This window comes from Agelaius phoeniceus, chromosome Z, assembly GCF_051311805.1.
Source record: "Agelaius phoeniceus isolate bAgePho1 chromosome Z, bAgePho1.hap1, whole genome shotgun sequence".
NCBI lineage: Eukaryota > Metazoa > Chordata > Aves > Passeriformes > Icteridae > Agelaius > Agelaius phoeniceus.
Genome location: NC_135303.1, coordinates 51,012,572 through 51,030,698, shown reverse-complemented (window position 1 = coordinate 51,030,698; position 18,127 = coordinate 51,012,572). Strand labels below are relative to the sequence as shown.

At 37.1% G+C, this 18,127-nt stretch overlaps 1 protein-coding gene across 1 annotated transcript in view; it reads right to left on the bottom strand.

The window, feature by feature from the left end:
- SLC27A6 (solute carrier family 27 member 6) overlaps positions 1-17,318 on the bottom strand; it is a 40,895-nt gene extending 23,577 nt beyond the window's left edge. The window contains exons 1-4 of the mRNA XM_054652394.2: positions 16,192-17,318; positions 8,354-8,560; positions 6,094-6,252; positions 4,933-5,057 (exon numbers count right to left, since the gene is read on the bottom strand). Of these exons, the coding sequence (XP_054508369.2) occupies positions 4,933-5,057; positions 6,094-6,252; positions 8,354-8,560; positions 16,192-16,705 (1,005 nt within the window). The 5' untranslated portion in view covers positions 16,706-17,318. The remainder of the gene's footprint in view (positions 1-4,932; positions 5,058-6,093; positions 6,253-8,353; positions 8,561-16,191) is intronic.
- Between the last annotated feature and the right edge of the window lie 809 nt (positions 17,319-18,127).

Genomic DNA, 18,127 nt, shown 5'->3' with positions numbered 1-18,127 from the left:
TCACTTTTGTCTCTGTACCACCCAGTAATATGAAGCAGATAATTGTATTTTTGGTAATTGTCCCAGGAGCACACCAGTCAAAACAAATCACACAAAACTTTTCATAGGTCAGTTCAGAGAATTAAAGTGCATACAGATTATTTCTTGTGGTGCATGTTACACACACTATTCTGTGAGCAGTATGAAGCTTTCCTTTGTGAAAACATGGCTGTGATTTCCAAGCTTTAATATAAGCACATTTTTTGCATGACTCCAGTTGTTTAACCCAAAAGACAAGTCTAGGAAAAACTGGAAGGAGAGAAATTGGTCAAGTTGTATGACCTCTTAGGTCATGATCCACCATGCTAGAATCAATAGTTGATGTTCTAACTAGCCTTCAGTGCTGTTTGTATATAAAAAACGAATGCTTCCTGAGATATCACAGAAACAATTTTCCATTAAGAACACCTCAAAACCTTTTACCATTATTACTGGGGAGGATGAGAAAACAGACACAGGATCATCTGTGGGTACCAAGAGAGGTAGGTCAGTATCTGTAAGTATTAGAAGACAGTAAGAAAAATAGGTGGTTTTATAATCTGTTTTAAAACCATTTTACAAAAATAATACTGTTGTTGTAGTTATGGCAGTTGAAAACAAGATGTTTGCTGTGACATACACTCTGTTCTTTATAAGGTCAAATGATACAGTCTAGAGAGAAAAAAATACAAGCTTCCAAATCTCATGGCCTTTTCTAAGTTTTAATTTAAGATGTGCTGAGTATGTTCTTAGTCTAAAAGTTATATTTTCTCTAACAGTATGTACAAACAATGTTCAATTTTATTTTAGGCACTGCTGATACTGCAGTAAGAAATACTTGGATTAAGAATGATATCTTATGACATGCAGTTGGTTTCAGGTTTCTTTTTAAAGGTTAGGTCACTACAAGAATAAACAAATTGCAAAATTCACCCCTATAAATTAAATTTTAATGACATGTAGAGATTCTTAGAAGCTTTCCCAAGGAAGGTACAGATGTGGCTGTTGCAACTGTGTCACATTACTGGTTTAGGGTATTCAATAAAATATTTATGTCAAAAACCTGCAAGGGGCTTAACACATTTCCACTCCACATTTTAAGGATATCAGAAAGAACAATTTCCAGTACCAAGCATAAATTGAACTAAACTTTAATGGGAAATAAAATGTGATTACAAGTAAAACCTGCATTTTAGAAAAGTGCCTAGTGACTAATTTCTCCTTGCTTATGTGACCATTAAATTCCCTTCCTTTAAGGAAAACTGCTTCTTGGTGAGAGACAATGCTAACTACATAAACCCCATCCTTACATCACTTTTCACAACACTTTAGGCAACTGCAGGGAAATAAATATTCATTCTGTTTTCTTATCCCAGTAGCACTGAATTCCTTGTTTTCACCTTCTACACTACTATTGTTCTAACACAGAAGAGTTTTAACACAATAAATCCTAAGCATCTTCTCTAAAGTAATTTCAGAGAGCTTAATCCTATCCAAAGAACCCGTGGCCAAATTGTATCTATTAGAGAGACTGTTTTGCCTCAGCTTAACAAAACAAAGCCTGAAAGCTGATAAGCATGGTCTTATACACTTAGGTAATCCCAAGGAAATAAGAAATATTACCTGTGCCAGAGGATAACACTGTCTCAATACCAAGTGGACATAAAACAGGACACATAGTAAATGGGAAATTGTAAGCAATGATACAATTATTCGTGACGAAGACTTTGAATAGAAGCAGAAGTGAGCTCTCGTTTTAATAGAGAGCTTACTTATTTCATGCAAGGTATCATAAATCATACAAATACCGTCACACTGCATCACAGCTTACAAAAGTAGAAAACATGACATAATGGTTAAGGACACTGATTTCTAACCTCTGTTTGTAACACTTTTCAGGATGCAGGTCTTCTTTACAGAAAAGCAGGAAAGAGATGCTGCATTACCATTCCCATCTTTCCAGAAGCTTCAGGATACAATGCATTGTTAAATAGATCATTATGTCAAATTTGAAATAAATCTGCAACTGCCTTTGCAAGGTTTCGTTTAAAGTTCAGATGCTAAAATTTAAATTAGCTGCAAGTGTCTAAGGAAAATATATCCACGGATTGGTAGAGAAGAATTTCCAAGGCTTTTGCTAAGAGGCAATACAGGGAGCTCTGCTATGCCATACTCTTGTAGTTTTTCAGATCACTGTTAATAGAGAATTTGAGCAATGTCAGCCAGAAAGACCAGTTTATCAATTTTCTAAATATTCTTCTTCACTGGAGTAGTCATGCTCGTATCTTACAGATGGATCTGTTTTGTAGCTACTGATGGCTATTAGCCATCAATGCTGGTCATTGTATTTTCCTACAATCAAAATGCTGCAGAAGAAGTGTTTGGAAGAGGGCAGGCTTGAGGATTACTCACTTGGAAACCCAGCAAAATCTATAAATGTCACATAAAGCCAGATCTTTTTGTACTTGTACCTAAGAAAAAAAGATAACTTCCTTTTCTAACAAATGTTCTTTCCAGACAACAGATTACTAAACCAAACTGGATACAGAATAACCTCAGAAAAATTTGCTGCAAGAGTCTTCAAGAACTTTTGCAGATGTGAGTGGGAGGCAGAACGATCAAACAAGACAAAACCAATAGGGAAAGCTCAGCCAAGAGCCTACATGCTACCACAGAGACTTGCCCAAAGCTCAATTCTGAATTTATGAACTTCGAGGCCACAGCATGGACTCCAACTGTAAACAATTATTTCAAGTTTAGTGTTAAAGAAACACTAAATTAAGAAAGTAAGGTAATTGCCATAGATTTAATCTGGGTTGATTAGAAGGGCTTTGTAGCACTCTAATCTCATGAACAGTGCCCACATGATATCCTGACAGAACTTTAAAATGCACCATATCTTTCTTATGCTGCTAGCATGCATAGTACTGCTACATTAACGAAACTTAAATAGGGCATCCAACTTAGGCAATTATTTTGCTTACTTGAAAACTAAGAATAAATTGCATAAGATATTTTGAAACCTTCCACTTATTTGTGTGAACATGTTTCTCTTCCAGTTTTAACATGACAGATACTTAATATTTTTCTTGAAGTACCTAGCTGTCAAACTGATTTGTTTTATAATTTGAATTTTGCTTGAGGAGGCTTAGCAAGCAAGCAAAAACAAAACAAAACAAAACCCTGTAGCCTCACAGAAGAAAGAGTTTAGATATGCCAGCTCCTAGAAAATATGCACATAAATTAACAAATAGAATAGTTATATGGTTAATGAATAGTTAATGATTGTATAACCAATGTATATACAGTATATAAATAGTTAAGGATGGTATAACTGACTTTATTTGCACAATTTAAAATTGCTTTTACTTCACAGTGGCTTGGTAAAATTGAAAATTAGAAGAGTTTGTTTCAGAAATTAAGCATATTAATCTATAATTTGTGTTTAACATAAAAAAGGAGTGGGAAAAGAAGCCATGCTCTCCCTGTACAGTAAGAGAATAGAAAAAGGGACTAATTAATATCTCAGACTGCAAACACAGCAGAAGTGATGAAGTTTTGGTGAGAAGGGAAATGATGTTGTGGCAATCAAGTTAGCCTATAAGGAAGAAAAAACCCCCACAATTTATAAAAACTATGCCTCCCCAATGCCTTGACTTTTTCTTATGATTTATAACTTGATTTCTTGTTATCGACTAAGTTTTTGTTTATTTTACTAGAAAGTTAAAATCCCCCAAACAAATAAAAATTAAAAACAAACAAAATCCCAAGACATACCCTCCACAAAAAAAAAAAAACAAAAAAAAAAAACAAAAACAAAAAAAAAAAACCAAAAACAACACACAAAAAACAATCAGGGAAGGTATCACTATTCTGGTTTATCATCAGCACCAGTGGTCTTCACCAGGCCATCATCCATGCTCCCTTTAATTCAAGAACTTCTACTTTACTGGGACACACATGGATAGAGCAGTTGGATCCATGACCCACAACTACATTGCTTAAATACTTTAGAAAATTTTCCTCAGGGAAAAGCAATCCAATGACCTTTTCCACTCTTTGGTCAGCAACTCCAGTATTAATGCAAATTATTATTCTGTTGGAAAACAAGACTGATTTGCATTCCCTTATTTTAGAATACTGCTTAAGGATGATGTTAATAATTTTCAAATTAAATACTTTGAGTTTCTGGTACCTTTTTCTATGAGATGAGTCATTTTAATAAATTCACTGAAAAGGAAATAAACCACTGATTATTTTTTTGAAATAACAAAATGAAATTATGATAGTGGCAAAAGGAGGCTTTTCAAAGAGGTAACAGTTGCACTGCATCCAACTTCTGTATATTTTCACAAAATTCTTTCTGTTCTGCTAAATATTTGTTGTCTAGAATAGTTCTATAATTGGAAAAAAAAGCAAATGGTTCACTTTGAACAACAAGCTGCTAACCTAGACCAAGCCCCTTCTAAGTTTAAAATATTATTTAGATGGTCTCAGAACATGCACATTTGGCAAAACAAAACAGTGCTAAAACATAATGTACAAAACGTGAGACCTCTGACACACACACAGGTGCCAAGAAAAGAGTTCTGAAAATTCAGAAAAGGCATGGGAAAGTACTTCTGGTTGTTTGAACTTACCTTGCAAAATTCCATGAAACAGTGCTTTATCACAAATGATACTGAATCAGTTTTTAGTGTCAAAATTGTTCCTTATAATACTTTTAGTATATCTTCATGATTCAAGCCATTATTTTTATTAAGCATCTACATATCACCACATATTTGCAGAACGTCACATAAAAGGAAGGGCAGAAGTACATGCCTAATACAGTTTAATTTCCCTTTTAGCGTACCCACATGAAAAAAAAAAATGTACTAACAGACAAATAGGCATCAGTTTGATTCCACTTACCACTGGCTGATTGCAAAGGTAACGGCAGAGTTCTCCAATGTACTGGATGACAGTCACGTTGTACTTTCTGCAGTCATTCCAAAACTGACTAGCTGAGAACTTCTTTTTTAACACACAGGTTGCACCTTGATGGAAACAGTAGGGAAAATGAAATTAGGCAATTGCTCCATGTGGTAGCTTAGCTATAAAACAGATCATCTGAGGAACTAAGACAGCCTTGCTCAGAGAACTATGCAGTATTTAAGCTGTTTTATTTGAAGATATGTGTTCAAACATGGTAGGCAAAGAAGGCAGAGGAAATCAGCCTCCTGGCTGAGACAGCAATGTAATAGATCAGAGCTTAAAAAAAAGTCAGCTTCCCTTCTTACAACACTGTTGGTGTTGTAACATATTTTAAGAATTTAACCTGAACTCTTGTGTTCAAGCGTTTAACTGAAAATATCCAGAAGATTCAGGCTGATTAGTAAATCACGTGAGTATCACTGAAGCCTTATTTCTCAAGAAAGTATTCATTAATGCAGATTCAGATTGTATTATTAACCCATAATACAATGATCTTTCCCTTGCTCTGACTTGAACTTGACGCATAAGGAAACAAAGTATTTGTCATGGAGTTCCAAATAAATCTTTTAGAAAAGAGCCATTGAGGACACCTATATTGTCTCAGTAATGCATCTGATTTTTTGCCAGTGTTAAAACAGTACAAAAATCAAATGGATAAAAAGTTAAGGGATTTAAAAATACATGAAAAAGCTTGCACAGTCAGTAGTAGTCAATGTATTTGTCAATATTTTAAGTTCACCAAATACATTTTAATCCTATTCTACTGTACAATGCTTAGTCGTACATACACTAATGCACCATACACACTGCCAAAATACTGTATATGTCCTTACCCTCCTTTTGACCTAAATATGAAGAAGTCAAAACATTTGTGATGCAAATTATGATAACTAATTCTTCACCACAAAGAGAGCTTGTAGAGATCACTTGTTAGTACAAAACATCCCCTCTCCCCAAAATACACAGCTATTCCAAAAAAGACTACTCACTGAATTTGAGTAAAGCATTAGCTTCCCTAGGGGTAGTGAACCTAAGCATGTTTTAGACGTTTTTATAATAATTAATTCTCTATTAACAACAAAAGCAAACAAGCCTTACCCAGCTGAATGCATCCACCAATGCCAAGAAGAGAAGCTGCACTGTGATAAAGGGGCAGAGTAATATAAATGATGTCTTCTGAAGTAGCACCAAACGCCCACAGTCCAGCAGCTCCTTTAAGAACCTGTAAATGACTAATGACTGCTGCCTTTGGAAGACCTGTAATAAAATCAAAATAATGCAATAAAGTATTTCTTAAAGGGAATCTGTATGAAGTCTCTAAAATCATAAAAGAGTTAATTTTTACTTCTGTAATCAAATTGTCAACCATCTTTTTAGACGACCATACATAGACAACTGGCTGTTTAATACAATATTGCATGTTTATATACACATAAAGATTAGCCAGTTTGTAACCTCATCTCTTTGCTATTTAGTTTGATGTCACAGTCATTCAAATAAGTGAAAACATGAAGAAACTCACTGGTTTGCTGCTAGCAAATTATATAAAGCAAGAAGGGACAAAAAATGTACTGTAGATATGGACTCTTTTAACATAAAGAGGCATCACACCAGATCTTGTTCAGTCAAGAGTCATAGTGATTGTAAGGCAAATAAGAAAGGTATGGGATCTACATGGAGTAAGTCACACAGTGGGTGCTTATCCAAGAATCATACATCTTCCTATTTGTTTTAGAATTCTACAAAGTCCATGACGAATTAACAAAAAAGAAAAAATCTGTGAGAAGACCACATCAGTTAGGTTCTTCTGAAAGAGTTTCTTCAAGTTCAGCACAGCACTTCTTTTCAGCAACATGCAGACTCAAGGCAAGGGCTTCTTGTGCTACTACTCTGGTACCTATAAATCTGAGTAGGGGATGTGATCTTGCATAATACATGTGTTCTCAAACACACACAAATTTCAGGCTAAGTCAGGCTGATGATGAACGGTGAGAACAGTTCAATACTTAAAAAAAATATAATGATTCATAAAGTTTTCTCACCTATTCTTGCAAAGCTATTGTTCATTTGAAGACTTAGCCAGAGCTGGAAGTATAATCTGTGGAGAGCTGAGCTACCCTCCAGGCTGTTCCACTTTTCTACACTTAAGTGAAAAGGGAATACACCTAGGTTGCCAATAAATTGCTTATAGCAAAAAGTTTTCTACAGTCTTGAGTTTTTACTTTTGCCTTTACAGAGAGATTACTACAGACTGTGCAAAACACTCCTTTCTTTTAACTAAGATTTTCAGTCAAAACATGTGAAAATGTTCAGTAACTCAAAATTAGTTATTCCATACTCTTCAGACTACACAAACCTTATGATATTAGTTACATAGTACATAATAGAAATTCAATGTAAATTCTTGTATTTCATACAAAGTTTCAAAAATATTTTAAATTCTACATAACTGAAACTTGAGACTTCACACAGATACTCTGATTCTAATTGTAAGAACAAAATCATCCCATCTGGATAATTCTGTAATTTTTTTTAGCTAATTTAACTCCCAGCTCTTAACAAGCAAGCTTAAGCATATTTCTATTAGTAGAATTACAAATAAAATCTCATCTCTTGACAGTATTTATAACTTCCTAACTTACTGGAGACTGATGTTCTTATCTCCTAATTTTTCCTGAGAACCTGAAGCAAATAAATTAAATTATTATATGTATGAAGGAACAAAGCCTCAAACCACATAAGTATTTTCAATCTTCATGAGGCTAAAACTGTTGTGTTCAATTGAATGAGAATGCCAATCCATTCAGCTTAAAAACAATGCTGCCTTTCATGTCAGTGATCAGGTTTTTTTAAGTATTAGCTTCTTAGCTGCTGGAGCACAATTCAGACATCTGTTTCTAAACTAAAAGGCTAGTAACTTAATCCTATTTTCTGTCTCTACAGTGACCTGCATAAAACATGACTTAATGTAAGAAAAACAAATGTCTATTTGTGTGTTTCAAGATTATTTTTTAAAGTTCTAGGTAAAAATCTTAATAACTTTAGTTAGGGAGTGTTGTGTGGTCACAAAATACTATCTATTATGATTGTAAACCAACCAAAAAAGCAATGTTTTATAAACACCTGAGCTGTGAAGTAATAAGAGGTAAAGCCTCTCATTGTATTTGTACAATGTGGCAGGAAAAAATAAAGAGAAACCCATAAACCACTGAAGAGAAACACAATATGGGTGGTTTTCTATAGTAATGCTTCTAGATGAGAAACATGACATTTTGCTTTTGAGATACCAGAGTTTCAGAAAAATCAAGTTTCTAGATGAAAGCTGAAGGAAAACATGGACTCTTTAGAAGATCTGTACCTGTTGTTCCCGAAGTAAATATATATAAAACAGCTGACTTGAGACTGTTGGCAGAGCATCGATTAACTGGAACAGGGTCTTCAGATGCAGCTTCTATTTTGTCTAAAAGTGTATGCACATTTGGAAACGTGGAGTCCTTGGCCATTATCCAAACACTAACATCTTTTTGAAGTTTAGGAAGAATTTCTTCCAACGTCCCAAGCAAATCTTAAAAATTAACATGAAATAATGTTAATTCCATTATGCCTTCACAAACCTAGAGAATAAAGTATTTTTTCTCTTAAAGTTTTACTTTTTATAATAGAAAGCGAAATGCAAGTCACCTCCATGGATATAGATTCAATAAAATAACAATGAACTAGAATGAAAATCCACTGAAAACAAGATATAATATGCTAAAAATACCGCTGATCCCATCCCATAGTAGAATGGTCAACTAGCTCTCAAGACAAACTTGTGAGCCTTGATTACTAGCTCCTATTGTCCACATGATTTTAGGTAGCCCTTAGTCATTGTTAAGACTAGGATGAAATGTGGTTAAGTGTCAACTTCAAATAAATCTTGAAGAAATCCATGGAGGCAGATATATGCATAACTGATAATTACAGTACAGGTTTCCTCGGATGCCCTCAACAGCAATCTCCTATTGAGAACTAATTTTTTTTCAAAAGCACAGAAGTGACTGATTTAAAAAGAAACAGCAGTTTAACTAAGTTCTATTCTGTTGGCTTATCAGGAAAGAAACAATGAGAGAAGTTCCCAGAGCAAATAAAAAAGAAAATATATAGAAAGTATAATCCTTAAATAACCTATTTGGTGTTTATATTTTGAAGCATTTTTACAATGTCACTTTCTCAGAAGACTGCACAGTCATTAAAGTACTAATCCAGGAAACATACCAACAACAGGAACAATACTGTTTCCAGTAGAACTCTTTTACACCTTAGGGCTTTGATACTCTCAGTCTAAGTAATTAATCTTAAAAATACACCTGTGGGTATAAATTTATTTTATTATCTCAGTTCTTATAATAAATAAAGTTGAATAAACTTTGAATAAACAAAGTTGACATGACTCACCCAGAACCTCACAATGAGGCATTGCCAGAGCCAGCATTTGAAATCCTGATGCCAATTCCCAACTCACTTCACAAATATTAAATATGGATACCATATGCATAAATTTTATGCCAAAACAACTGAAGATTTTTAAATCTGAAAGATGCTGTTTGAATCACTGGAGTACAGTCCCACTATAGACAGCAACAAGGTGAAAAAATTTGCACAAAAAATAATGTCAAGAACAGTAGTATTAACTGCAGGAAACCTGATGCCATGAATGTCAAGGTTCATTGGCATATTAATTCTGTCTAGCTGTGGTATTATGGAATTATGGCATATTTTTGAGCAATAAATAGAAAAATACAACTGTACTACTTCTAACACGTATTAATAAATGAAGTGTGATGGAATAACTATGCACATATTACCATCTCATACTGATTTTGTCTTCCTATTACGCATATATGTCTCTCAAACATACTAAGGATAGCTTGTGTAGAACCTAGCAAAAGAAACAGAGGCGCTGGAAGTAGCTGGAGTTCTAGTTCTGTTTTCAGAAGTAGTAGAGAATAGAGATTCTCCACCATTCTTTATTAATGCACTAGCTTCATCTACAATGCAAATCTGTCAAAAAGAAGAGTATTTCCCTCTTCTTTTTCTTTTTTCCCCCTTTTTGTGCAGGAAAGGAAGAAAGATAGGAACTATTAATTTCAGCCCTGCAGACACACTCATTCAAGATTCAAAAACGACATGAGAACACAGTTCCCTTTGGGTAGACTGAAACATATGTACTCAAAATAGTTAAGATTAATCATCATATTAAACATACACACTTGTAATTTTTTCTCCAAACACTCACTCTTAAAACCAGTGGCTCTGGAGCTTTTTACTGCTATTGAACAATTAAATGATTACACAGCATAATTTTTCTTCTGTGCTCAGGAATCTAATACTTTGAACAATACATGAACAGCTTGTAATTAAAAGTTATCGTGAAAGAAACTTCTCAGTAGATAGCACAGAACAGCAGAAACAATAAATTATTTCCTGAATAAAAAAAGGTAAGCTAAAACAGCTGTATTTAAAGTGCCAGAAACTGAAAGTTTCTTCTGGAACACACATGAGATGAGGTGTTTGGAGATGACTCTAAGTTGTACTAACATATTTCCAAATAATAATTCTAATGATGGTCAATTAACATTTTGTTCCCCAAACAGAAAACTTCTGTGCCAGACATTGTGTAGAGCTGTCTAGTCTTTACATATCATCTTTTCCACATGTCAGGAAGACACAGCCCTCTTGGAAGAGCTATGATTTGTATATTTCTAAAGGCATCTTGTATGCGCACCTCATACAGAAAAGCAATTACAGTAAAGCAATTCTGGTATTTAAACTTGGAGTTTTACTCAAATAATACTTATTTACTCTTTACACTACAAAAGTATATTCAGATTTTGGGTTACTTGTTTTGGGAGAAATATCTCCTTATACAAAATTTGGCAAGTTCCATCTGTGCTGTTTACATTGCTTGTATACAAATGTTTGCCATTTGTTAATTATTTGGCTCCTACTGGGAAAAAAAATATCTGGAATTGATCAGAATGGATATGTTTTTCTGCTTTTGTTTGCTTTTTTTCTCCTCTTACTTTTAAAGCATTATTCAGTAAAAGTTTGTGAAACTGTTACTTAATATTCACATGAATACATAACTCAGTTACATCTTTTGAGAAAGCAAGGAAAATATGTTTTGAACTACTGTCCCAGGCTTCTAGTTGCACAAAGGTTTTTTTATGTTATTTTCTAGCAGAGATCATGCAGGCTGTTGGCAAGGACACAGTCCCACGCTGATGAAAGGAATACATTAGATTATGAGATCAGTTTGTACTGAACAGAAAGTTACTCAGAAAGAAAACTCCAAGAAATGATTCTTACATAACTTTGATGTGTACCCTGGCTGATATGTTCAGGAAGTTATATCAAGTCCGGACTCTTCCCCACACTGTCTGGCCTCAGAAAGTAATTGTTACTTGTACTTGATCCCCCAAGTGACTCAGCATGGCTTCTCACAAAGTAATAATAGCAGAAAAGTCAGCTGTAGCTCAGGATCAATGCTGGTGTCTTGAAGTGCCACTGAAGGCAGTAAGGGTAACAAAATATAAACCACCTTGCAAATCACAGTCAGCTCTTTTTTCCCCTCAAAGACCATCTGGGACAAGACACAGACTAGAGTAGAGCAAGTGATCAAAGAGATATGGTGTCTAACAGAGCTGGTGTCTTCCATGGTCCTCTTCTAAATGTTTAGGTCTAAATAGCTTTTTATTCCAAATAGATAAGAAAAAGTTGTTTCAATACAATCCATTCTTTTTTTTCATTCAGTGACTAACATGACAGATGAGACTTCTACTCGTATGTAACATCAAATGACTTTAATTTACAAATTCAAAAAATACTTTGCTTACTGTCTTTCTCCAGGATTTAGACATGCTTCTGTCTAGCTCAAAATACACCCAGCAGCAGCAGCAGAAAGCACTGCTAGTGCCTCAAGAGTAAAATCTTCTGGCCAGAAAAATGCAATACAGCTGGGAGACAAACCTCTGTACAGAACTGCAAAATCACAAGATGGCTGTGAATAGAAGGGGCCTCTGGAGGTCACCTCGGTCCGATCTCCCTGCTCAAGCAGAGCCACGTAGAGCACACTGCCACACGTGTCCATGCAGCATGTACACTCCCTTAATAGCCTTTGTTATCAGGACTGATGTAAATCAATCTCATGGAGTTTAGAAAGCAATCCTTTAACAGCTGAATCCTTGCATCAGAAGTCATGATGGCAATCTGGGATGTCCTACTCTGGGCTGAACTCTTCCCAGTAGAAACAGACTAGAGATGCCCTGGCAAATAAATTCCATTTGTGCATTTCTGGTGGTTCACTAAACTGTATGTGTTGTTTAGTAGTATTGCTGATGTAGATACTGCTATAGACACAATGATAGAACAGATGCAATGTAATCCCTTCTTCAAGCAAGTCTTCGATCAATAGAAATATTCACCAAAAAGGACATAACACCTTAAAAGATGTCTTCATTTTAAGCAGTGCCTTACCTCCCCTGTTTAACCAGCAGCTTATTTAAACAACTAAGGGTGGCATAGTCTGGTAACGTGTAGTAAGAATGAACAGCTTTTGAGAGAGAAGAACATACAGTTTCTTTCTTTCTCTTTCACAAGTTCCTCATTGACATAAAAGTTAGTTAACTACTGTTTTATTAAAAATGCAGTTTGAAACTCTAGCTTTTGAACCTCTTTCAAGAAACATTCCCCAAAATGGGAGTGGTGGGAGAAAATGTTTCTGGGAATGGAAGTGTGAAAAGGTTAAGCAACAAATTAAAGCAAGAGCTAAATATTCTGGGAACATAGTAGACAAATGAGAGAAGTTAAAGTAAAAAAACTCTGTCTCTCTGACACAAAGGCAAATGGAAAGGAACAGAAAGACTACATATTGGCAAATAACAGAATCCATATTTGCTTTTTAGCCAGAGCCTGGACAAGAAGACAAAAAAATTTACTTGATTGCACTAAATTAATTAAAAGAGCATCAGTGTCATAGGAAAAAAACCCACACTTTTAGAGATAGCCATTTCATTTAGGAAACCAACAAGAGAAAGAAACCCTGAAGTTTTTATAACATATCTGTTATATATAATAATAAATAATCTGTTATAAATGTTAAGAATAAAACATTCAGTTGCTGAGTTCATAGAATACATTAAGACAAAATCAAATCCACAAAACTTAAATACTACTGAAACACTCTGAACTAAAGTTAGAAAAAGCAATACAAGTATAAGAGAATTGTCAGATCAGAAGAAAGTCTGATTCCAAGTGCTGAAGCAAAGACAAGATAATACTAATTGGATGGGCTTACCAAACCACAATGCCTGACAAATATGCAGGCACACAACAAAAGTTAGGAGTAAAAAAAGGCATACAAGAGTGCTCTTACAAGAGTCACCATGAAAAATGGAACAAGGTATGGAAGACGATGCAACCATAAATAATATCAAACCTAATTGTATGGAGGTATCACATTTGTAAGAAATAAAAGCATTTTTGAAAATGAGGTACAAAAAAGCTGCAAGATGCAATCATCACACAAAAGGAGGCTACATCAGCAGTCTGAGCAAGGAAGATTTTGCCATAAACCATCATCAGTGAGAATTGTTTCAGGCAGCAGCTGAAGGTTTCCATCAGCATAAATGAAACCTTAATATTAACTAGATATACACTAAGATATAACAGCAGAACTGTACATAGGCTCCTGTTTTAATGTGCTATTACAAACAAGAATTTCAAGAGCAAATTTGGTCTTGCTGAACACAGGGAGTCAAATTGTTAAGGGGATAATTTCTCCCGTGCTGCAGTCCATGAAAAAGACCAAAGGTCATCCAAAACACTGAAGATATAGTTTCTAACTATTTCTAAGAAATAGAATTGCTAAGTTAACCTGCATTTCTTTGTGGAAGGTGAAAAACCTACATAGTTTTAAAAGAATTTCATTATCCAGAAATACTGCCATTACCTACTATTCTCTGATTTTAAAAAAACAGTCTCAATTGCCAGACATGATGCCTGTCTATGGCAATGACAAAAAATTAGACCACAAGTGGATTGGTTGTAGTAAATGCTTTGAAAAAAAATATACACCACGTTCAAACTATCCACAGTTCTGTGAAAATGGTGCCACAAGAGGAAAATGAACAACTCACGTTTATTGATGAGGAAGAATCCCTTGATACTCACAATAACACTGAACAAAAAGATGTTTAATAGATCTCTAAGAATTATGTAGCTGACTGTGTAATCCCACTGTTAAACATTGCTCTGAAATTTTTATAAACGTTAGGGGGAAATTATTATCTATAATAATTAGGTTCAATATGTTTCTTTCAAGAGTGGTATGAATTAGGCCTCACAGTCACTGGTCTGTGTATAAACTTTCAATTGCCAAACCTGGTCTCCTTTGGAGAAGCTCCTGTATTATATTGTCAATAGCTGAGGACATAGCAACTTTAACCTCTTTCACAGAAAGAAAAACAAAAAAAGAGCCTCTAAGTCCTGAAGGCTCATGGGACCAGAAGACTTACAGCAGAAACTAAAGGCCATTAATAAAGTAAGAAGTCCAAAATGTAAAATACCACTAATTTGTTGGTATTTGTGTTGTATCAGCTGTCGCACACAGCTCTTCCCTTGTGAGCAGAGGCAGAATCCCAGTAGAACCTAGTTCAACACAGTTGCTCTCACTATCAGCTGCTGGTAGCAAATTAAGAGCAGAGAAACACAGTTCCCAGAGCTGCTCTGCAAGTGCTTTTCTCACCCATTAGTTACCTCTAACTTAAATAAAAACTTCTCTCAGATGCAAGCTCTGATACAAAGTTTCTCCCTTTCCACAGTCAATGAGCAGAAAGTTCCTGAACATTAATTCCCTTCCTCAATCCATACACTCAAAAGCACATATTCATAAGAAGAAACTAAACAAGATTTTTTTTTAATTAAGTAAGGAAGCAAAATGAAAAGCTGTCAGCTCAGAACCCTTGTTATCACATACGTGGATTATATTTAAATTGGTTTTGTTTTCATTGGCCTGTTTCAATTACCAAACATCTTAAACTAGGAAACTATATAGAATCAGAATGAGAAGATTTATAATTTAAAAATATGCAAGGGAAAAATCTTAAATGCATTTTTGAAAACACAGCTTTATAGCAGTAGATATCAGATGGAAGAAAATTCTATCATTTAGGTGTCATGGGTGTAAAACCCCACAACTTGTGTAACAGCAGTAAAGCAAGAAGGTGTGCAACAGAAAAAAGGCAAAGGAGACTTGAAACAATACTTTTAAAGAGAAGGGACAATATGGGACAAATAATATGTAATATTTAGTTATAGTTTCTTCCAATCAAGTGTCAAGCTTCTGTGCGGTCTTTGAGCCTTGTAGGTTCACTTTCACTTCACCATAAATGAGTTTTGGCAAGTTAATGTTTTGGATCTGTCTTCAGTTTATACATCTATCTAATTAAGCCAAATTTGAACATAGAATGAGCAGGATGCCTACAACAAGATTTTAAATTCTTTTGAAGCATTTAATAAAAATGTAATACTCCAGAAAGTTGCACCACACACACTACCTATTCAAACACAGCAATTTCTTCTACAATCCAACACCAATAGTAAGTTTGCTATTATGAATCAATCTCCTATGTACTCTATTTCCAAAATTTTATTCTTGTAAAACTGTCATACCTCTGCAAACAATTGAACAGCAGAGGCTGTACAGTCCAAGTTTAGACCTTCCAGTTTTGCAGTGTTTTTGATGAGTAGAAAGATGGGCAGGTAGTACAAGAGAATAAAGTACATGACTTAAGTAAGATTAAATTTGACTGTTTGAGAAGTAATGGAAAATTAATAGGTAATTTTAATGCTTTCAGAGACACTTTTACTGACACAACTAAATACTCGGAGCAGGCTGTACTCAGATGTGGAAAACTCTCCTGTAATACACATTTTTTAATAAAAGGTTAAATGGATGTTCACAAAGTAGGGATATAATTGATTCTGCCTGAGAGGCTGAAGCTTTATAAGATCTTGAAGCCCCCTCCAGCTCTGTGTTTCTTTCATTCTGTGAACATTTCTAAATCAGGTTTCCAACAAATGATCTGGAGGGCCAGGTATGTGGGAGATGTGACATTAAAAGCTTTGGATGTAGGAATGAGGAGTATACCCTACCTGCTCCCACAACCAGTATCTTGGGCTCACAGCTACTGACACAGTGCAGGAGAGATCTGAAGCGGACATTGAAGTTGAGGAACGCCACCACGCAGCCCAACTTGGCCAGTCCAAACCACACGTTGATGAAGTCTGGCTCGTTCCCCATCAGCAAGGCCACCGTGTCCCCCTTCTTCAGAGCCTCGTGCTGCAGGAAGACCTGGGCTATCCTGTTACTCCTCCGGTCCACATCTCTGTACGTGTGAACGGTCCCTTCGTAGATGAGGAACGGTTTGTGGGGCTGCTTCTCCGCCAGCTTCACAAACTTGTCCAGGACAGTGACAACCCTCCCTTGCAGTCGGTACATCTCCATTCTCGCCCCATAGGTCACCACTTTGAGCAGGTATCTCAGGTCGGCCCAGAAGTAGGGGAAGAGGAGTTTCTGGATGAAGTGCAAGGAAAGAATGCCTACAGCAGCCCCCGGTACCCAGGAGGGCGGCACTGGGAGCGGGTAAAGGTCGTCCCAGCCACGCATCTCCCCGCAGCCAGTCCGCCGGGCACACGGCCGGGCAGGGCGCGGAGGCGAAGGCCGGCGCGGGCTGAGGCTCTTCCCGCCCTCACCTCCTCCACAGCGGGACGCCCGGCCCAACACTGCTCAGGAGCAACGGAGACAGGGAGCTCCGACGGCACGGCACGGCATGGCACGGCACGGCACGGCCGGAGCCCCCGCCCGCCTCAACCTCGCCGCACCTGCGGAACGGCCCGGCGGGAGCGAGGCGGGAGTGCCTGCACTGCCCGCGCACGGCTGAGGCCGGACACCTTCTCCCCCCTCGGCCCCTGGACTCACGCACAGCACCGGGCTGCTGCTGCTGCCGCTGCCGCTGCTGCCGCTGCTGCTGCTGCCGGCGAGGCGGCGGCTCCCTGAGCCGGTTGCATAAGGCGCGATCTCCCGCTCGCCCCCGCCGGCGGCCGCAGCCCGGGACTGGCTCCCGGGTAAGGCGGCGGCGCAGGAAGCCTCGCCCCGGGCCGAGGCGGCGGCCGAGCGAGCTGCGAGAGCGGTCCCGGGGAGGGCGGAGGGCGGCGCTGGGGGCAGGTGGCTCCCGCCGGCCGCTCCCGCCCCGCCCCTCGGAGCGCGGACCCGCCGGTCCCCCGAGCCCGGCCCGCCCTCAGGCCTGGCCCCGCAGGAGCGGAGGGGAGCAGGCACCTTAAGAGTTGAGTTGTGTTCCCAACTCTCTCTGGTTTTTTCTCTTTTACCACTAAGATCGAGGTCTGATTAGATTAAGAATGTACAGACACAGGTCTGTTATATGAACGCTGACTGGACATGCATTGAAAACAAATTCAAGCAAATTAAATAGTGCAAAACTAGATTATGAGTAGATTTCATGCCTCTTTAAAGGCGATACTGTCAGCAGCCTGAGAGGTTTTTACTTATACAGTAGTGCTCCTTACTTGCAAAGTGCAGTGGATGTGTATGTTCTGTCCCAGCTAGGTGTAAATTTACAGGAAGAAAGAAATATTTAGGTTTTCAGCTGATTTCAGAATCACTTCTTCCAGAAGGACATTCTGTGAGAGTACAGAGTTCCAGCTTACTTTTCTTAAGTGGAGATAACTTAAAGGGCCAGTATTTAAAATTCCTTCAAAGTAACTAATAGGCAGATTAAATGCTGCATTAACTTGTGCTTCACATTCAAAAACTTACAGTACTTATTTGACTGACTGGAGTTGGGCTGTTGTTAACTGCTACAGAAATGAGCACAAATAATGAATAAAGGAAAAGGCCGTGACTCATAAGGAAGATGCATACTTACGTATTGATTTGAAGGAAGATGGAGGTTGATAGATACTCTTGTTTGCAAATATTGCTTTGAAGAAGGCAGAAAGAAAGCAGGAGGCAAGCAGTTCAGGTCAATGAAAGGCTCTTGGCGTATGGATGAGATAGGTAATTGATCAATAG